Raw genomic sequence first — 23,256 nt, forward strand, 5'->3', positions numbered from 1 at the left:
GAAAACAAGTGTGATCCAGAGCTTTGGGAAGAGATAAGGTAAACTGGAATTTATTTTCAGCACAAAACCGAAGAAAACCCTTGCAGTACTTGAGCTGTGTACAACCGTGATTAGGACTCTCAGTGTAGTGGAAGAACTTTTTCAAACGTCTCTAGGAACCACTGGGTAGCAGCTTTGCTAATTCCAGAAAAAAGGAAGTCTTTAGGGCTGTGGAAAATGTCAGACACTAGGGCTTCCGGGGTCAAAGTCTTACAAAGTTAGGAGTAAAGATTCCCAGAGATTCCCAGGTGATCCTGGGAAGGAAGAGAGCGGCTGGATGAGGAAAAGGAAATGGAACAGCAATGTGTACTTGACAGTGCTTCTGAGATTCACCTTTCATATCAACTTGTCTCCTTTTGTCCTAGCAATACAAATTCCAATCTGCAATAATATCAAATGATAAGTGGAACAATAAAATATCTTTATAATGAGGTACAGTGTGCAACATAGTATCACACTAATCAAAATGTCTTTTGAACAGAATTGCTATCAGTACGTGCCCTTGTGAAGATTGGCACAGGGAACACAGAAATACCTTCCCTCCCGCTGAGAACCTAGCTTTTGTTCTGTCTCGCACTTTCTCATCCCAGTGAATAAGCACTCAGCGAGAGTTCAAACCCAAGCCTGACCTTCAGCCAGTCGGCCATGACAATGACAGAAGGGTCTGTGATGGTGCTGAGCAACTCCTTCGTGGCTCTCTTCTTCTCTTCACGGTAATTTTTCTTTTGTACCTAATTTAACAGAAACAAAACACTCAGTACAGGAAACAACTTCTTAGAACTCCAGCATTTAAAATAAAAAACTGGTCAGGAGTGCTGACAGCACAGGCAGGAGTCTGGCTTCTGTGACCACTAGTCCAGTCCTCTGGATCATTTTAAATCACTTTTATCCTTTCAGATACACACAATCTGTAGAAATGCACAGCTTCTGTGTTTTTAAAAACAAAAAAAATCCAATTGATTTGTTTGTTTGGTTTTGAGACAGGGTTTCTCCGAGGAGCTGTTCTGGAACTCAGGGATCAGCCTGACTGCCTCCACGAGGACTAAAGGCATCTGAGTAGCACTGCTGGCTTTGGGGTTTTTGGTTTGTTTTGAGAGTTCCTCTGTCTACCATATTCTTTCACCTGTGCTAGAGGATCCCCAGCTCAAATAAAATACTGAGAGCGTTAGCACCATTTGGTGAACTGTCATCATTCTAAACTCATATCTGTAACATTACTTCATTCAATCACCACAGTTAGCTTTTCAAGTAGAAGTATTATTAGCCTTATTATATTCAAGAACTCTGAAGCAGAGACAGCAATGTGCCCAGAATCACACTGCTATCAAGGTGTGAAGCCGGATGCAAACCAAGACAGACTGCCGTCCACGGCTGCGATCTCAAGAGCCAGGCTGTTCTCCTAATGCACTCTGACTCGTAGAGATTGTCTTAGCTCCTAACTTTGTTTATTACAAACAGTGCTGCAACTGCTCCCAAAAAAGGTCCAAGTTGTGACCTTTTATTTTACAAAAATCTAGGACTGAAATAAATAAGGAAAACAATTAAGAGATCAATTTGCTCAAAATATTAACCATTTTAGTTTTATAGGTAAATTACTTCTATGAAGTAACCCAAGAAAACAGAAGTGAACTAATAGTTTTATTATTGTTTTGTTATTTGAATAGAGGAAAGAGTAATAACCTATTAGTGTCACAGTTTTTCTTAAATAAGATAATAATCTATCAAAGTTAAATTTGAGATTATGCACACATAATAATAAAGTGTAAATGTTATACACCTCCAATGCCTTAGACTTAATAGCGTTTTATTTTTTTGAGACTTTACTTTTATTTTGTATATTGTGTTTTTTCCAACCTACATGTATGTTTGTGATATGTATGCAGTGCTCGTGGATGCCTGAAAAGGCCCTCAGATCTTCTGAACTGGGCCATGTGGGTACTGGGTACTGAACTCAGGTCCTCTAAAGAACAGTCAATGCTATTACCCACTGTGGTCTACTGTGAGACGGCCAATGCAGATGCACACAGGACCAGCCATAGAGCACAGATGGACAAGATGGATCAGCAGGCACCATAAGAGTAGAGAGCATGTGTCCTGTAAGCTCCAAGATCTGTGGCCATTCAAGAAGGCAGCCCCAACGCTGCACATTTCTTAAGAGAAATTAGAAATCTGGACTTTCAGTGTCTCAAAATTTAAAATGCAATACAGGTCAAACAAAATACATCATACTCCTATGGACCGGGTAATTGGCAAACTAATTTAAATGGATGCCAGAAATGTCCACTGGGTGCCCCCCACACAATGGGTGTCACTCTATTGTTAAAGCTGGGAAGGGACACTGATCCTGAGCCTGTGCTACGACCAGCTGAAGCTGGAAACAGCCTGCTCTCAACAGTCATCAAAAATGATCAGCTGACCTCACACTATAAAAATAAGAACATTTCGCCTTTCCATCCCTCTGGAGTTTTTTCTTCTCCCTTTAGAAGCATACACATAAATATCTTGCGTTAGACCACTTTCAAAAACACATACTAAGCACAATGTGATAGGATCAGGAAGTTCGCTGAGAGTTTCATAGTAACATCAGATGCTACACCTGTAAAGTTCCATCAACACCACTGTCCAAACGTGAGCTGAACAAGATCACTGTGGTGATATCTTGTTTGTGCTCTAACAAATAAAGCTTGCCTGAAAACCAGAGGGCAGAGCTAGCCACTAGTTAACCATGGAGGTCAGGCAGTGGGGGCACACACCTTTGACTCCAGCACTTGGGAGGCACAGACCTTTAACCCAGCACTAGGGAAGTGGAGAAGGGAATATAAGGCAGACGGAGACAGGATTTCTTGCCCATTCAGTCTGAGGATTTGCAGAGATCCCTTTGGGCTAAGGAATTGGTGGAGGTAAGAAGTCTCTCTAGTGGCTGGCTCCTTTACTTCTCTTATCTTTCAGCATTTACCCAATATCTGACCAGTTAGAATTCACACTACACAACACCATTGGCATGTAAGGGGGACAGGCAAAAGCGTACAAGGCCTCAATCCCACACAAACAACTATAGGCAACTGAGAAAACCCAGGATTAGAAGGGGCGGCCCTCTTCAGGGAAGAATACCTCAGCTGGCTTTCCAGTGCCAAACTGACAGCTTTGAAAACACACTGACGAGTGACACTGGCTGGGCTGAGCAGATTATATTCTGGAATAGACACATATGCATGCAATAACAATTAACAAAAGAGGCCATGAATTTAGGAGAGCAGGGAAGGGCATACGGGGGCAGGGGTTCTAGAGGGAGGAAAGGGAGAAACGTTGTCATTATTAAAGCAAGCACAGAAACTGACCTTGAGAGACTCCTTCTTGGTGAGTTTGCTCGAACTGGAACTGTCCTTTTCTGAGCCATTGTAAAGTTTAGATTCAGACTGAGACGGAAGTGAAAGAAAGGGATGAGAATTAAAACTTAATTTATTTCACATACCACATAAAACACAACGTTACGTTTCTTACATGCTTCCCATTTGCTGCTATGGTTTAAGCAAATGAAGATTTTCAATAAAGGTTTTCCCTAGTTGGTATTTGTGTTATGACACACACACAAACGCACATGCTCAAAAATTAATCTGCAATGTGAAGTTAATATTTCTAAATTTTATACTCTGTTTCTCAGAACATTTTTTAAAAAATATACAATTATTCAGTTTTCTTAGGATAAAAATTGCCAAAGCAGTGTTAAAGTGACCGCTGAAAAGTGCTAAACAAAAAAGGAAAGTTTCATCAGACTGACACACAGACAACCCACTACCCAACTCCAGCCAGCTTCACAAACTAAGACTAAGGCACTTTAGCTGTCCAATGTTTCAACATCAATACTCCCAGGATCTGTGCCCTCCCACCTTTTTGTCATTAACTATTAAACTATGATTATAATTAAATAATATTAATGATAAAATTAATTAATTTAATGATTAATAACAAAAATGTAGGTTTTGAGTTTATAGTTAATTGTTATTTAATCTTCATAAAACCTTAAAAATTGAACAGCATGGTTTTATATTCATTTCACATGATCAAAAATCATGTAAGGGGTCGATTAGTCACAATCATTAACACAGCAGTAACCAAAACCCAGACCTCCCAACCCAGTGCCCATAACCTTTCCCTGCGGCACAGAGCTTATGTTTGAAAGCCGTTTCTAGAAATCTTCAAACAACAAAACCTATCTGCTTCTTCAACATCCTATAATGTCTCATTTTTACCATTGTAAGACATGGGAAACATACTAGCATTCTTAGTAATACTTTTAGTATCAAGGATTACATGGAACTTGATCCAAATAGCAGCTTTTAAATGTTAGACCTGCAGAGTATCATTGACTATAGTCAAGGATAAAAATATTTAAATATCATTCAATGATGATGGTCAGTGGACCAGCTGAAGAAAAGGAATGAGTTAAATAATTTTTGATAAATCAACAGAATGAAAATGTCACTAAAGTTTATCTTCTCGGTACTAAAAATATTCCTGGTGGTTGACATGAAATACTTTACAGAAACGGGGAATAAATGAGATTATGCTGATGGTAGTAAGAACAGGGAGCAAACTGCAAATACTTTTCAATACAGAAGACAGAGACCAACTTGGTTAAACTTTTACGTTGCTGACCTACTATTTACGAAGTATTGTGTATGGACCACTTCACTTCATGCTTAAAACAACCCTGAGATAGCAGAAGTAACCCCTTTACTAATAAGAAGACTATATCTACAGATTAAATATATTTCCCCAAATCATACAGACACCAAGTAGATAAGCAGGACTTTGTACCTAATTCTGAGCCTCATGTTCTCAGTAGTCTGTGTTTGTTTATTGCATTTCAAAGCTCTTCATACAATGTAGCAACCAGAATCAAATGCAAAACTTCTCTTTCTGAAAAAAAAATGTGTCCCCAACAACTCCGAGTGACAAGATCTGGTTTGGTTATTAGAAGATAGCATTGTCATATGAATAAGCAGACTGGAAGCGTGTGTGTGAGACTGGTACATCAAGACACACCTTCAGCAGCCTCTGACAGTACTGTGCAGTCTAGCTGTGGGGAACAATAAGTCAGCAACCATTTCCTACCCAAACATCACTACCTCAGCTTTCCGAGCCAGCACGCTACTTTTCTTAAACTTTGGTATTGGGGTTGAACCTATTACGGCCTCTTGCATGCTAACAACTGCTCTGCTGTAGGAGCTACACCTACAATCCCCCTTTTCTGTTTTTACATTTTGAGAAAGGGCTTTACTAAGTTGCTCAGGCTGACCTTGAACTTAAAATCCTCCTGCCTCAGCAGGCTCCTAAGCAGCTGGAATTCCTGGAACGGTCCACCAGGCCTGATTCTGAATTAATAGACCCAAAACATGAGCCATCTTTGTTTCATTGGTGAAGATATTCACTGTAGGAGGCTTCTCTTCCTGCACAAACATGACTGGTTACCACAGGATTTTTAATACTTAGAATTTCTTGACTCTGTTAAATGGCTTTAGAATGCTAGCATGCCTCTCCCCCGCCCCCTACTACTATTGCCTTACAGGCAATGCAACTTTAAGAAGTTATTTATCTCTTAGTTCTTAGTGTCCTAACTAGTAAAATATCCCCATTTACTGCTAACTCACAAGGTTGCTTTGGGGGTTAATAAGGTAACACATATAAAGTGTTTAACATAATACTTGGCATACGCTCTGACTCAAGTTTCTAATTATATTCCAGATTGCAGATGTAGTTAAAATCTACCTTTCAGAGCAAAGCATTAAGGTACAAAATGTCTTGTGATTTCCTATAGAAACTACAAAACACTACATTCATAAGGAAAAATAGTATGTCACTGTGATTACAAAGATATTATGGGGTTGGAAAGAAACTCTAAACATTGAGGTAAGCATATCTTTTGAAAACAGGTAGTACTAACTTATAAATGTATAAGCGGTTCAGAGATGTTGGAGCATCAAGTAAGGGATCTATATTACAGAAACCCCTTATCTTAGCAACAAGGTTCCATTTATCTTCCTTATAAGTTACTCATACTGGCCTTTCCTGTCATGGACATAGGATGATTAAAAATTCATTTTAAAAATGCTGTTTGAGGGGTGAAGAGACGTCTTGGCCTTTAAGAGCACTGGCTGCTCTTCAAGAGAACCAGAGTTCAATTCCCAGCCCCACACGGTGGCTCACAAGGCTCTGTAACTGCAGTTCCAGGGAGCCCAAGGCCCTCGTATGGCTTCTTTCGGCACCTCACGTGTGGAGCACTGGCACACATGCAGGCAGAACACCTACACACATTAAAATAAAATAAGTTTTAAAATTTAAACTTGTTCTCCCCAATTACTTAAATAAGAATAAAAATACCTAGGAACAAACAAGTTACTATAGATCTCTTGAAAAATGGCAGAACAAGTGCAGCATCACCAACACAAAAGGTTATCCTGTAACAGTTATTCTCTCCAGGCTCTGTGTTTCTCCAGGACAGGCTCACGTGCAGTCCAGACTGTTCTCAATTTCACTACATTTGAGTTGTGTGACATGGCAGTCACTACCACATGCAGTTACTGAACATGTGAGATGTGCCTAGCTAATATAATGGAGACTTTAACTTCCTAGTTAATTTTAAAGATCAACACACTAAATACTCTTTTATACAAAGCACAGGTGTAACAAGGCACACGTCTGTTTTAGGCATTAGTGTACATCAGAGGCTGCAAAGTTCGGTTCCGTGGTCCCTTCTCTATTTCTACAAGCTACACAATGACGGCAAATAGCAGCTGTGCCACACAGGTCTTTGTGCTTATGTTTTATAGCTCCTGAGCAGTAATTCTGTTACACCAAATACTCAACAATTCTGGTACTAAGTGCATAAAGACAAGCTTTGCATTTCTAGCAATGGTGCTAAGGATATATTTTTCTTCAATTTTGAAAAATTGAAATCATAAGCCAAGTGGTGGTGGTGAAAGCCTTTAATTCCAGCACTTGGGAGGCAGAGGCAGGTGGATCTCTGTGAGGTCAAGGCCATCCTGGGCTACAAGAGAAGCCCTGTCTCCAAGAACAAAACCACCAGCACAAAAGCAGATGATATGAAATGCCAGGAGAGCCCAGCACACAGTGCTTGAAAACAGCATCTGTTTGTTTTAAGATGAAGGAACTATGAGACAGTGCAGAAGGAAGGAGGACATTCTCTGGTTCTATCTTATTATTTTTCTTCCTGGGAACAAGCCATAAAAAAAAAAATCTAACACTTCCCTTCATGAAGCAAATGCTCTCCTATACTTGAAGACACAGAGACACCAAGAATTCCCACAAACATTACCCTCTCTGCTATTTAGTTTCTGTCAACTTGACACAAACTAGAGTCTCCTGGAAAGAAGGGCTCTCAACTGAAAAATTACTGCCGTCAGATTGGCTTGTGGGAATTTTCTTAATTAATGACTGACATAGGAAGGTCTAGTTTACTGTGGGCAGTGTTCCCCCTGGGCTGGTGGTCCAGGCATATATAACAGAGCAGACTAAACGAGCCAGTACGCAGCACTTTTTCTTCAGTACTTGCGTCCAGGTTCCTGACTGAGCTCCTGTTCTGACTTCCCTCAAGGATGAACTGTGACAGGACATGTAAGCCAAACAAACTCTTCCCTCCTGCGAGCTAGTGTGCTCAGCGTTTTGTCACAGCAATTAAAAGAAAACTAAAATATTCTATTTATTTATTCATGTGTTTATTACTCACTTATTTTATTTATTTATTTTTAGGAAGCTGGGAACTGAACCTAGAGCACTGTACTCCAGACAGGGAGTGCACAACTGGTTTAGATCTCTAATCCTTTCACTGTTCTTTCTGCTCAACCATACCTACACTCCTCATAAACCAAAACATAAAAATATACAAGTTTCCCTACTTGTTTCTTTGGGGAAAGGATTATCTTCACTTCTGGAGGCTTCAACATGGCACTTAAGTGAAGTGGTTTGTCCTTCTGTATATGTTTTGCTTTTATTGGTTGATGAATAAAGCTTTTGGCCAATGGTTTAGCAGAAAAAAGCCAGGCAAGACATCCAAACATAGAGATAGATGATAGATAGATGATAGATAGATAGATAGATAGACAGACAGACAGACAGACAGACAGACAGACAGACAGAGTGAGTGAGTGAGTGATAGAGTGATTGAGTGAGTTGGTGTGGTGGAGTCAGGAGAAGCCATGTAGTCGCTAAAAGAGAAAAGATGCCAGAACCCTTAACAGTAAGCCACAGCTTCATGGCAAAACATAGATTAATAGAAATGGGTTAATTGAACATGTAAGAGCTAGTTAGGAATACATCTAAGTCACTGGTCAAATTAATATAGTTTCTGTGTGATTATTTGGGTCTGGTCGGCTGGGAAATGAATGTCTGTACTTAGTGTTAAATAAATATATATATTTTGTCTTGTTAGTATGCCTTTTATTACAGGGGACTCAGCTATAAACCTTGCAATGAGTAAGAAAAGAAATGCTATATAAATACAAGGCATGGATCTTGAAGACAGCTCATTTAGTAAAATACTTGCTTGGAAAGCATGAGGTCCTGGGTTAGATCCCCAGACCCACAGGAAACAGTGGTGGGAGCAGAGACAGGTATGGCCATGTGTGCTTGTAATTCTAATGCAGAAAAGTGGGGAGGCGGGTTCTTTGGGGCCCACTAGTCTCACCTACTTGGTGAATTCCAGGACAATGAGAGACCCTGTGTGTTACAGAAAAGATGGATAGTGCCTAAGAAAAATAACCACAGTTGTCCTCTGGCCTCCACATGCACACATGTACACATGTACCTGCACATATATGCCCAGTAAATAAAATGTACTATTCAACTGTCATCCTAAACATGCACCTTTAAATTACAAGTACTTTTAAACCATGAATAGTATGTACAAAACATGCATCAAAACATACTATGTAATCTTCCCAACTATTCTCAAGAACAAGAGCAAACACACAACGCAGGATGAGCAAAGCCCACTGCTGCAATTAGCAGTAAGTTCACTGGAAGAAGAAGCTTCTTCCAACCGTTGAAGTAAATTCCAAAACCTTTACTAAAAGCTTTTGTTGCTGCCACTAAATCTTATCAGAAAAAAAGCCAAAAGTCCAAATTTTGAAAACTCGCTCAACTTTTATCCATCTATAGAGGGGCACCACATCATTATAGTGGTTTTTGAAAAATACTGATTTAGAATAATCATGCCCTGTTTTAATTATAGGATAGTACTGCAGAGATCTTTATTCATTGCCTGGCAAATGTATGCATTCTGACTGCCATATAAATAAGTCTAAAATATCTAAAAGTGTTATGTTAAACCATGAAGCCTGAGGCATCTCTGAATGGAGCACTCAGATTCCACTTTGAAACATCCTGCTGTAGCCCACATACCAAAACCAGTATCACTCTGAAGAGAGTAATAGCTACTAACCAATACTTTTCAAATATTCAATAGTACCTCAATCAGTTGGAGTATAGACCTTTATACTTTTCATATATACTACAAGGTTTAGACATAAAAACAGGATTTCAATTTTAGTACCCTCACTTTAAATATTGGAAAAATGTACTATTACATATTGGAAACAATAATATGCCTACCTTGCTCTTTGACATTGAAAGTGAAGAATCATCTTTATTTTGAGAAATATCTTCTTTTCCTCTTTCAAAACCTTTGGGGGGAAATGCCAATATTCAATTATTACAACTTTTGAATATACAGTCATTAATGTTAAAGAGTAAATACGAGCCATTCCATTTAGATATACTTGGTATTCATCTGTGCTTACAGAGCTCAAACTACTATGGCTTATTGTCATCTCACTGTATTTCTTTAAAATTAAGGTGGAGCCAAACTAGCTTCTGTGTGTTTTTGTTTTAAAGGAGGTGGGAGCTTGGAGAGGTGGCTCAAGGGTTAAGAGCACTTGCTATTCTTCCAAAGGTCCTAAGTTCAGTTCCTAACACCCACATCATGCAACTCATAACTGCTTGCAACTCCAGCCCAAGGGCTCTGTCACTCCCTTCTGGCCTCTGCACCCATACACACATAGTATTCATCAACTCAATCAATCACATGTATACATTAAAAAGAATTAAAAGAACAAAATACAGAAGGGGTTAAGTGGAGGGAAGAAGCAAGATGTATATCTGGGAAGAGTTGGGGGAAGCCTGGAGGGTGAATATGATTATATAATAGAACTGTGTTTTACCGCTGAGTAAAACTCTAATGTATATATGTTCCACACCTTTTTTAACCATTCTTCTATTGAGGGGCACCTAGGTTGTTTCCAGGTTCTGGCTATTACAAATAGTGCTGCTATGAACATAGTTGAACAAATGCTTTTGTGGTATGATAGGGCATCTCTTGGGTATATTCCCAAGAGTGGAATTGCTGGGTCTTGAGGGAGGTTGACTCCCAGTTTCCTGAGAAACCACCACACTGATTTCCACAGTGGCTGCACAAGTTTGCATTCCCACCAACAATGGATGAGAGTTCCCCTCTCTCCACATCCTCTCCAGCATAGGCTATCGTTGATGTTTTTGACTTTAGCTAATCTGACCGGTGTAAAATGGTATCTCATAGTTGTTTTGATTTGCATTTCCCTGATCACTAAGGATGTTGAGCATGACCTTAAATGTCTTTTGGCCATTCGAAGTTCTTCTGTTGAGAATTCTCTGTTCAGATCAGTACCCCATTTTTTAATTGGGTTAATTAGAGTTTTAGTGTCTAGTTTCTTGAGTTCTTTGTATATTTTGGAGACCAGGCCTTTTTCTGATGAGGGGTTGGTGAAGATCTTCTCCCAGTCAGAAGGTAGCCTTTTTGTCTTACTGACAGTGTCCTTTGCTTTACAGAAGCTTCTCAGTTTCAGGAGGTCCCATTTATTCATTGATTCTCTTATTGTCTCTGCTACTGGGGTTCTACCTAGGAAATGGTCTCCTGTGCCTATGTCTTGTAGACTACTTCCCACTTTCTCTTCTATCTGGTTCAAAGTGGTCAGATTAATGTTGAGGTCTTTAATCCATTTGGACTTGATTTTTGTGCATGGTGATAGATATGGATCTACTTTCATTCTTCTACAGGTTGACATCCAGTTATGCCAGCACCATTTGTTAAAGATGCTTTCCTTCTTCCATTGCATACCTTTAGCTCCCTTGTCGAAAATCAAGTGTTCATAGGTTTGTGGGTTAATATCTGGGTCTTCTATTCGATTCCATAGGTCGACTTCTCTGTTCTTATACCAGTACCAAGCTGTTTTCAAAACTGTAGCTATGTAATAGAGTTTGAAGTCAGGGATGGTTATACCTCCAGAAGTTCCTTTATTATATAAGATTGTTTTGGCTATCCTGGGTTTTTTGTTTTTCCATATAAAATTGATTATTATTCTCTCAAGGTCTGTGAAGAAGTTTGATGGGATTTCGATGGGGATTGCATTGAATCTATAGATTGCTTTTGGTAGAATTGCCATTTTTACTATGTCGATCCTCCCAATCCAAGAGCAGGGGAGATCTTTCCATTTTCTGGTATCCTCCTCAATTTCTTTCTTCAAAGACTTAAAGTTCTTGTCAAATAGGTCTTTTACTTCCTTGGTCAGAGTTATCCCAAGATATTTTATGCTATTTGTGGCTATCGTGAAAGGTGAAGTTTCTCTGATTTCCCTCCCTGCTTCTTTATCCTTTGTGTATAGGAGCAGTAAAATACAATATCATCTTGAATTTTGCATGCAAATGGATGGACATAGAAAACACTTTACTGAGTGAGATAAGCCAGACCCAAAAAGAGGAATATGGTATGTATTCACTCATAAGTGGATTCTAGCCATAATTAAAGGTCTTTGAGCCTATTACTCGTGATCCTAGAGAAGCTAAATAAGAAGGTGAACCTTAAGAAAATCATGTAGTTATCCTCCTGGAGATTGGAAGTAGACAAGAGTGTCAGGCAACCTCGGGTGCATGGGGGGTGGGGGAGTTGTTGGAAGGGGAGAGGGTTAGAGAGAAGGGAGTAGGGGAGGAATGGGGAAAGCTCGGGGGAATTGGGATGGGGAGGAGGGAGGAAGGATGGATATGGGAGCAGGGAAGTATATATCTCAACTAAGGGAGCCATTTTAGGGTTCACAAGAGACTTGATTATAAAGGGGATCCCAGGTCCAAGGAGAGATCCCCAGATTGTTCTCTGGACAGAGGAGAGGGTGCCTGAACTGGCCTTGGCCCATAACCATACTGATGAATATTTTGCATATCACCATAGAACCTTCATCTGGCGATGGATGGAGATAGAGACAGAGACCCACATTGGAACACTTGACTTAACTTCCTAGGTCCAAATGAGCAGCAGAAGGAAAGAGAACGTGAGCAAAGAAGGCAAGACCAGAGGGAACCTTCACCCGTTGATGGATGGAGATTGAGACAGAGACCCACATTGGAGCACATGACGGAGCCCCCAAGGTCTAAATGAGGAGCAGAAGGAGGGAAAACATGAACAAGAAAGGCAGGACCATGAGGAGTGCGTTCACCCACTGATACAAGGGGACTGATCTAATTAGAGTTCACCAAGGCCAGTTGGACTGGGACTGAACGAGCACGTGATCCAACCAGATTCTCTAAATGTGGCCGAATTCTCTGAATGTGGCTGACACGGGGTATTTCTGAAAAGCCATTGACAATGACACTGGGACTTGTTTCTTCTACGTATACTGGATTTTGGGGATCCAGTCTGTTTGGATGCTCACCTTCCTGGACCTGGAGGGAGGGGGGGAGGAAGTTGAACTTCCCACAGGGCAGGAAACCCTGACTGCTCTTAGGGATGGAGAGGGAGGAGGAGAGGGAGTGGGGAGAGTGGGAGGGTGTTGGGAGGAGGGACGGAAATGGAAACTTTTATAAATTAATAAACTTTTATAAATAAAAAAAGAACTGTGTTTTATATACATTGTGAAGTTCTCAAAGAATAAAAGTGAGTTTTTAAAAAGAATTAACTCATAGAGAGGCAATCAAGAGTTCCCCTGAGTCCACCAGTGTCAAGCTGAATACTACTTTTGTGCTACTGGACCACTTTACATGAAATCATCTGCTCAGAGCTTTCCTCCTAGCAAGCTCATTTCTTACTCCCCCATCCTCTCTCTTTCTTTCTTCTGAGACAGGTCCTCGTGTAGCCACAGCTGGCCTTGAACTTGCTGTGGAGCCAAGAAAGACCCAGAACTTCTGATTCCCCTTGAGTTTACACAGGTTAGTACCACTTCACCCAGTGTATACAGCAATGTGGGGGGGGGGTCAAAATCAACATCAAGTTCATGCTAGAAATGCTCTCTACTGAGCAAGATATATCCCCAGAACTCCAGTGGGATGATTTCTTAAGGGACAGAATCATCCAAACTAACTTTTCTCTCTTACTGACAAACTGGAGACATTCCTGAAGGCAATAAAGAAGAGTGGAAAATAAATCTTCAGTAAAGGAGAAATCAAAGAGAGGGGAGAAAGCACTGGAGAGGACATGGGAGGAGGAAGGGGGAAGAAAGAAGCAGCAAAAGAAAGGAAGAAAAGGAGGGGAAGGAAGAGGCAAGAGAACTCAATCAATCAACCAACCACCCAGACCGGATGTGAGGCGTGTGCCTGCAGAGCAGCTATTTGGGAGGCTGGGGCAGGAAGAACAGCAGAATCTGGAAGTCTGAGATCAAATTGGGTAACATGATAAGACATCATCTCAAAAAGCTAAAGAAATAACTAATAATGCATTATAAGAGTTAGATGAACATGCATATAAACACTCCACAGTATTGCATGTAGTTTATATTGAGTTAAATGCCGACTCTCATCATTTCTAAATAGTCTAAAAGCAGGAATCTAAAATTCATAAACAGGGCTGGAGAGACTGTGGCCAGGAACGCTCGTTTTTGCAGTCTGAGTCCCAGGAGCTCCTGCTCCCTTTACTTATCTCCAGGGACACCAGGCACACACAACGTGCACATATATACACAAAGGCAAAAGGTAGACAAATCTAAAAATAATAAATTTAAGTGCATAAACACAGTGGGACAAACATGCATGTATTCCATATTCAAATACAGCCTTATCCTAAAAAGCGATTCAATTATTACTGCAAGAATCCCATTAGAGAGTTGACAATACTAAAATCTGTGAGGCAGATATGGATGGTACGTACCTTAATGAAGTTTCTCTTACCTCTAAGGGCAGGTAAGATTAGCTACTCCCTACACTGACTCTGTCTATACATCACAGAGACATATCAACATCAGAATCAATGCCTGAAGCATTTCAAAATGATATTTAAAATATCAATGATAATATAACGTATTCTGCTTGGGACTTATAAATAAAAATCTATTTTATTCAAATATTTTTACTAAATTAAATTTGTAGTATGAGAAAATACTTCTCTAGAAAAAGTAAAAAGTATTCAGTTCTAATATAGAACTAATATAGCAATAAAGAATTCTCGATACTAATGGCTAATATAACTTCAAAGAACCTCTAAATATACATAGGATATTTTTATGCTTTGCTCTCATGAATAGATTTCAATTTCTCCACCAGTACTGTAATAGTCTCAGCTCAATCTACATCAACCCATTTACTATGTTATGAAAAATGTCCATCTAACTGTGCGCCTACATCCACATATTATTCACATCAATGAAATAAAGCTATAAATTAAACACTGTGTATGTGTGCCCGTGTGTATGTGTGAATGCATGTGTGCTCATCTGTATGTCTGAGTAAGTTTCCTGAATGTGTGTTCAGAGGTTGATGTCAGTGTCTTTCCAACCTCAGGTCTTTCTCTGAACCCCAGCATATCCTCCTGCTTCCACCTCCCCAGCCCCGGGATTACAGGCATGTTCTGTTGTAGCTAGTTTTTACCAGCGTACTGGAGATCTGAACTCAGGTCCTCACTTCTTCATAGAAAGTAACTTACCAACTGAGCCATCCCCCAGTCATGAAGAAAACTTGAAAATGCAAATGATACAGAACATTCCAAATGTCAGAAAATGACATTCATGAACCTAGATCACATATTACTTGTTAAATCAAAGAATTCCATTTAAAAGAACCTTATACTTTGAACTTGAAAATCATATAATTAGCTTCATTTCATATCATATGAATAACTTCCAATTATTTATAGTTTTAACTATAAACGAGTGAAGTTAAATGCTTTCTAAAATATGCAAATCTGACCACATTTTTTGAATTTCAATTACAGTTTAAAAAAGCCCTAAAACTAAAAAATTTTCAAATCACACCCTGGGTTTCCAAGGGAAATTCTAAGGCAGTAATGTAAAAAATTGTTGCCAGTGTTTAGCTAGGTCTTCTTGTGAGATTGGACAGATCTGAACTAAAAGGGTATAGAATAATCATGCTGTTTTTAAGAGTCTGCTATTAAAGTTTATTTATCAGGACCTTTTCTTTAAAACTTAGGCCATGAAAGTCTATTTATCAGGACCTCTGGGGCTCTGTCAAAGCATTTAGTAGTGCCCAGGTATGGTGGTGCACACCTTTAACTTGAGAAACAGAAGTTGGTAGAACTCTATGAGGTTGAGGCCAACCTGGTCTACATAGCAAGTTCCAGGAAAGCCAAGACTATCCAGGGAGAGCCTGGCTGAGCCCTCAAGTGCCCAATTCACTGTTCCCTATTATTCATTTGGCAGAAAAAGTTACTGTCTAGAGAAAAGCGAAGCACCTAAACACAGACGGTAGTACTGCACTAACTGCGTTTGATGAAGGCGGAGAATAGCGAAGAGAGCGAGCGATGGAGTCCAAGCACTGGCACCATCATTCCTTAGCAGTAGATCTTGGACAAGCAAGCAGTTTAGTCCAGTGGTTCCACTATGCTCTACAGGAGAACGCCAGAGGAGTCTGAAGAGAGCGCCATGGGCACTCTCTAAAAACAAAACATAGTGATACCTTTCCAAAATATTCTCTTCAAAGCTAATACAAAAGAGTTTCCTAATTATAGTTCCCAAACACAAATTAATCACACGCAATTTGGCATTTAAAACAGCTATCATACCCTTTTATTCTAATGTTTTCACATTTGGAGCAGTCATAGGCTCATAAGAATTCCCTGAATAGGAATTCATCCATCATGCAATTATAAATCCATGTTGCTTTATTTAGCTTCTATAACTTTAGTTTCTCATCTAAATAAATTAGAAAAAATGACTGTCACATTAGTACACAGAGTTTATTTCTAGTAGAACAGAATACCAGTTCTAAGTAAACCAACTTCCTCAAGACCATTCATTATTGACACGGTGCACTGCAAGAGCAAACTTGGCTTGCTGATCATTAATAATTAGATATAACATAAAAAACATGTTGCTTTGGTCTTTTAAAAATTGGATATACTTCTACAAACACAGGCTTAACAGCCATCTACTCAGCAAATATAGGATTATCACAAACATTTGCTATGCTGACTATCCGAGAAGTAAAATTTGCATGGGAAAAACTGCTAAGAGAACCAGGAGATGGAGAAGCAGAGGGCAGCACTTGCCACCACACTAAGCATGACAACCCGTGTACAATCCTAGGACCTGCAGGGTGGAGAGAACCAAATCCTGCAAGTTGTTCTCTGACCTGCACACAAGCTCATAGCATGCTCCCATCGCCAACCACACACACACACACACACACACACACACACACACACACACACACACACAGAATAATCGTTATTTTTAAATTTTTATTATATATGTGTGGGTATTTTGCCCACATGTATTTATATGTACCGTGTGCAAGCCTGATATGCAAGGAAACCGGAAGAGGGTGCCAGAAAACCCTGGAACTCAGGTTACAGACATTGTTTAGCCACTATGTACATGGGTACTAGGTATTGAACTTGCATCCTCTGCAAGAGCAGTCAGTGTTCTTACCACTGAGCCATCTCTCCTGTCACAAATAATTGTAAATTTTTAAATCTAAGAAGTATAAAAGTATTTTTAAAAGCCTTCAGTGAAACTTATAGCCTTTTATAAGTGATTCCTTTGCTAAAGGCTTCTCATAATTCTTAGGTAGTATTCTAGGAACAAGTACAATGACCATAACTGAAAAATAAGAGCTAAGATTTAGAGATATAATTAGACTTAAACTAAGCAAAACCACAGTGCACCACGGTGCTATTATGAGTACACAAGCAAGGCAGGAGCTCTGGGATACAGCTCATTATCAGGGCAAAGACAACACTTCTTGGGGTAGAATAGTAAGGGGAGAGAAAGAGATGGAAGCAGAAACAGATCAACTTTCCTATGAAAATTAAAATTAAAAAATTGACATGTAAGACAAAGTTACCTTTAAATATCAACAATGTAGAACTAACTTCTACTCTGATGCTATCAGATGGAAGCAAATGCATTTAGAATAACTTTTCAGTACAATAAGGTAACTCAGAAGACAGCATGTATATTTCTTTTTACCTTTACCTTAAATACATAACAAAAGTCCTTTCTGTAGAGTACCTGATTCTACTGCTTAACTTATTTTGAAGAGCCTTTATCACAGAATATGGGAGCAACCCTAAATGTTTTTCTATACTGGAAGAACTGAGAGACACAGCAAATCATTTACTCATCTATTAAAACAGAACTATCAAAAAAATACCTTAAATACATTCTTTGAATGTATTAAACTTACAATTATGTCTTTAATCACCTAATTAAGTATATGTCAACTTTCAAAAAGTAAATTTTTCTATTATTTTAATACTAAGGTCACTGATTAGTCCTTAATACTAAACAGATTTGTGGTATGAAGGTCATCAAATAGTATGTGCTATTATACCTAGCAACAGTTTAAAAAAAATACAGTCAAAAAGACAAATACAAAAAGAGAACCAAGTCCCACGGCATAAGCAAAAGCAAACTTCACATTACCTAAAAGCTTCAGTATGCCCTATTTGAAAGCCACTGCTGAATAAAAACATACCAAACAGCGCACTACTACTTAAGGACATAACAAGATGCATGACAATAAGCACACTGTGCTAAGAAGACAATACGGATTAAATACTGTTCAAAGCCTATGCTACTTAGGTACAGCTTAGAACCATGGATATTTTTTTAAAACATTGTTAAAAAGAATATAAAATTAGTGAATTCATAATTATTTAATTGCTTAGGTATTTCAAAATAATGCATAAATTTATCATCATGACTATTTACAAAGAGCCAAAACAAAAGGTTAGGGATAAAACAGAAACTCTACTGCAAATTCAACAAATGTAAATGTCAGAAAAATACATGTAAGTTCTAGTCAATTTTTCTTTACAATGAATATTTAAAAATTTAATGTAGGAAAAAACTGTATTTTTAATTTTCATAATCTGAAAATATAAAAAATATTAAAATGTATAATCTAATATTTACCTCAATAAATCATTTTCAAATAAAAGCTCAAGTTGTTTATATCTTATTGACCAATCATTTAATGCCTAGATGATAACTGTAAAGCATCTAACTTTATTTAATATTACTGTGTATGCAACATAATTTTCTTAGCAAAATTATCTTTGCATGACTAAGCCTAAAAGCAAATATATACATAGATGGAGAACTTTGCTGTAGTCAAGAATTAAAAGACTAAGACTAGCAATACACTGAACATCATTATAATTATTACTTTACAGAAAGGGCTAAATATTAGTGTTAAATATCTGGGTTTCATCTGCTAAAACCTCCATGGATACCATTTCTTTATAGAAATACATATGTATTATGTCAAATTCAGAAATGCTTTAATTTACTTCTACAGTGAAATCAAAATGCACACAATGAGAAATCAAGGTTCTTATTTCACTGACTCGTTAGCTCAAGTTTTAGCTGAAGACTATTAGAGAGAATATGGGAAGCCCAGCCACAGCGAGGCAGGGACGGAAAGCTACGCTTTCAAAAGAGAATTGTTTACATGAAGCACAACATTAAGATTTTAAAATTGCTGGCTTATTTTCATTAAGAATATGCAAAAAATTAAGGCAAGAATGCAAGATTAGACAGACAAACCTTGCAAGGATGGAGAAAGTTCATTGTATCCTCCAAATGAAGCATTCCGGACAAGCTTTCGGCCATCAATTCGTGGAGGAAATAAAACCGACGAAACCCCAGCACATGAAGAAAATCTACACTGCTGTGAACTCTCTTCTTTCATGGTTTACAAGAGGTCTGTTTAATATATATGTTCACCCAGAGGGCTAATTAGCCCAATAAAGCAAGACAGGCTTTTCTCTCACATCCAAATGTGGCAAACCCCACCAGCACAAACAAAGGACACACACATTTAACAGCAAAGGAGAACTAGAGACTGTCAAATCAGCAATAAACAGATAGGGCGACTGACAGGGAAGGCAGGGAGCCAAGCTACTGACTTCTTTTTTACAAATGAATTGATTAAAGAGCTACCCCACTAATGTTTTACGTTTGTATCAAGACAATGATGCCCTCCCCTGAGTTGCTGCCTTAGCAAAACAAAGCAAGATCAATACTTAGCCATTTTGGATGAAGTAATAGGGTCTCTTCTCAAAATGACGAGCCTTTTACCAACCACATCTATTATGTGTTTGTAGTATGTGGCCACACTTCCCTCCTCTTCCGACTCCTTTTCTTTCCAGCTTTTGGTTACTTCAATAGTAGATCTCAACATTATACTTTCTACCTTTCCTGAAGCTTCTAGATTTGTATCTAATCTGCCGCTTGTCTTGGCCATGATTAAGAATTCATAAGGAAAGATATTCTTTCAATTCTGATGGATCACAACTGCTAAAGCAGAGGATTAACACGTTTTACTTCTGGGAGGAATAAGGAGTCATTAAGACGGCGTTAATGTGAGCCAATCAACACAGCAGATTAAAATGGCACCATAAGAATGCTATGTGCTCTGCACACTCCCTTGAAGCATTAGCTGCTATAGTTCCTCCCCACTGGGTCTGAACTACTCATAATCTACCAATGAGTTTTGCCCACTTAAAAACAAATAATTTGCTATTTTGAAAGTAATAAACTATACCATCTCCTTATGCCCAACTGTTAAAATTCCCAAGAACCCTTCTCATTTTATTAAATTACTTTTTCCTTATTCTATACATTACTTCATACAAGTTAAACTTGATGATTTAATCTTACAAGGATTTTTGCCCTAAGATTCAGTTTCTTCTTTACCATGCACATACATCAGGACTGATTCTTGGTTCATATAAAACATTATTCCATATAATCTAAGAGTGTTTCTCCTTCTTATTAGAAAAGAAAGGCATTTAGAAACTCAATTTCTGATAGTTACGGTAGTACATGCCTTTAATCCCAACACTCACGGGGCAGAAACAGGAGGTCTACGTAGTAAGTTTCAGGTCACGCAGGGCTACAGACCCTGTCTCAAAAACGAAGAAACAAAACACAACTGATTTCCTATGTAATAGTATGTGTTTTTTTCCTTAGCAAAGGCATTTCAAAATTATTTTAAAAGGAAATTTATGGCTAATCCCATAAAGCTGCAGTTCTGTTGTCTGAGGCGGGTGTCTCCATTTTCCTCTTCCCCATATCATAAAATGTAAATTACTATTCACTGGAGACAATAAGAGAAGTATAATTAATTCATGTAGTTGGTGCTTGCCATTCAAGGAATTAAAAAGATATTATCACAAAAGGCATTATCCTCTAATAGGTAGTGTTTAAATTTAATGCACCGCCATTTCCTTAAATATAAAATGCTAAGAGTAGCATTATAGGATTATTATGCAAAGTTTACCAAGGGTCCAGGTTGAAAATGGCAAGGTGAAAATATTAGAATGTGTTCTCTCCTACAATTCAAGGGATGCTAGAGGAAAGAAGTTTTTCTAAAGAATATAAACAAGTACGGGAATATACCTACAACCCACATTTGACAGCTGAACTTGAGAGTAACGAACAGTCATGGCCGTGCAGAGGCACGAAAGCCAAGTCACATGCTAGCATTTATATCAAATGGTTCTTTTGTTCAAAATTCACAGTAGCAAATTACGCTGGATCACATGTCAAATGGACTGATTAATATTTTTAAATATTCATTAATAATGCTAGAAACATATAAGCCGGACATACAAGCAATGTCTTCACTATCTCAAGGAGAATGATGCCTCATTTAGAAACCCAACACGCCATTATGCACTAGAATACACTAAAGATATTTTTAGACACGATAGAACTCAAAATACAACTTTTCACGCTTGTTTTTATTTTCTTTGCTTTTTAAAGATTTCTCTAGTGCACCTCTTGTCAGCTCTGGTTCTACAGTAGAATCCAATGCACTGCTCAGTATCCACTGTTCGGGATGAGTCCACTATCTCCCACATCTCCAGAACATCTCCAAACACATACTATCGCCTTTTTTTGTCAAGAGAATTGAGAAAATACTCATGCAAATAATTTGCTCTAGGACTTACTTCTGTCCCAGGACAGCAGGTTAGAAAGACTGCCAGCATATATACTATGCATAAAGTAAGAATTAACAAACAGTGTGTGGCATATAAGAGATCACCAAATGTAAAAGAGCTACTTTCACCAAAAAGTCCCTTGCCAGGGCATCATCTTTCTCAAAGAGAAGTGCTTGGATCAGCTTTGCCCAAGTTCTTCTCTAACCTTACGCTTGTCCTAGAGTGCACTAGAACTGCCTCTTTTCCTAGACCCACACTTGAACTAGCTGGGAATACTTCTAGCACAATCAAGCGGCCTACTTTTCATTGATTCTTGATAGGATATTGTGAGCTACATGGTACAAAATACTTCTGCCTCATTCCTGTTATTGTCCAGAACCAAATTGCAAACAATGCTGAACTCCATGTTTTTCAAGACTCACTAAAAATGATTCTGCCCAATCTTTTCCCTGAGAACCTCGATGACCATAGCAAAATAACTGACAGAAGCAATTCAAAAGGAAAGGAGGGTTTTAGTCCATGTTTGTTTTGGCTTGCCCCGTTGCTAAGGCATGTAGTGAGACAGAACAGCATGATGGCAGAAGCATGTTGCAAAACCTGCTCACTTCACAGAAGTCAGGAAGCCAAGGCAGACTAGAGGAAAGCCTACGGACAAGACGTACCTTCTACTGGTCTGTTCAGAACTAGGGAATTATCATGGTTTAATCCATTGATGAACTGAGAGCCCTCAGGATCCAATTACCTCTCAATAGCACCAATATCTGGGGACCACACCTGAAAGACATGAACCTCTGGATTCATGTATGTTCAAACCATAACAAGACTCTTATTAAATTCTCAAAGAATTCAAAGATAAGTTATAACCCAGAGAGTACATAGGCTTATTCTTCTCTGGTAATATTGCCCCTTCTGCACAAATAAACTTGTGTTGGGAGAGGCTGCTTGTTCACTTCCCGGCTGCCCAGACTCATGAAATAATCACACAGAAATTATATTATTTGCAATACTGTTTGGTCAATAGCTTAAGCATATTTCTAGTTTCCTTTTATGTCCTAAACTAACCCATCTCCATTAATCTGCATCGTCACATAGCTGTGGCTTACCGGGTAAAGTTCTGTCCTGGCGTCTGTCTCTGGCAGGGCTACATGGCATCTCCCTGACTCCGCCTTCTTTCTCCCATCATTTAGTTTAGTTTTCCCTGTCTAGCTCTATTCTGCCTTGTGCAGGCCCAAAGCAACTTCTTTATTAACCAATGGTAATAAAAAATATTCACAGCATACAGAGGGGAATCCCACATCAAACTTGCTAAATAGGTAGAAAGTATTTGGACTGAGTTCCTACAGAATGAACTAGAAAACAACTTGCTTACAAGTGAATGCAAACAATTTGGTCTAAATATGCAACAGAAAGTCAGATCTCAGCCAAGACCCTAAAGCTACTGAGCTTCCTTTCACAAGTCACAGGCAACCAACTGATCAGGCCATGCTCACAGAAGAAAAAGCTATTCTGTACCCCACTTCTTCATTCTATCTATCAATATTCGCTGCCCACATTGCAGAGAACTCTGAATCTCTTTATGGTACCTAGTGCTGCCTGATATATGAGTTATCCGTGCTTGAATAAACTATTAAACTTATCTAAATATTTTCTTTGGACACTACTCAGTGCTTCCAAATAAATATTTTTCCCCTAAGACAGGGTTTTAATATGTATCCCTGGCTGTCTGAAACTCACTCTGTAGACCAAACTGGCCTTGAACTCAGAGATCCACCTGCCTC

The 23,256-nt window shown here is 38.8% G+C and overlaps 1 protein-coding gene across 11 annotated transcripts in view; it reads right to left on the minus strand.

Annotated features, from left to right (window-relative positions):
* The window catches only part of Osbpl8 (oxysterol binding protein like 8), a 135,184-nt gene that overhangs the window by 41,549 nt on the left and 70,379 nt on the right, over nucleotides 1-23,256 (minus strand). For 9 of the 11 annotated variants that reach the window (XM_048418196.3, XM_048418195.3, XM_048418194.3 and 6 more), the window contains 3 exons: nucleotides 9,670-9,740; nucleotides 3,378-3,455; nucleotides 669-770 (listed from right to left, as the gene is read on the minus strand). In XM_048418196.3, the coding sequence (XP_048274153.3) occupies nucleotides 669-770; nucleotides 3,378-3,455; nucleotides 9,670-9,740 (251 nt within the window). Of the gene's footprint in view, nucleotides 1-668; nucleotides 771-3,377; nucleotides 3,456-9,669; nucleotides 9,741-19,076; nucleotides 19,236-22,140; nucleotides 22,253-23,256 lie in introns of all 11 variants that reach the window. The other 2 variants (XM_048418197.3, XM_085683260.2) reach the window with 1 other exon arrangement.

The sequence above is a fragment of the Myodes glareolus genome, chromosome 26, assembly GCF_982192425.1.
Source record: "Myodes glareolus chromosome 26, mMyoGla1.1, whole genome shotgun sequence".
NCBI classification, from domain to species: Eukaryota; Metazoa; Chordata; class Mammalia; order Rodentia; family Cricetidae; genus Myodes; species Myodes glareolus.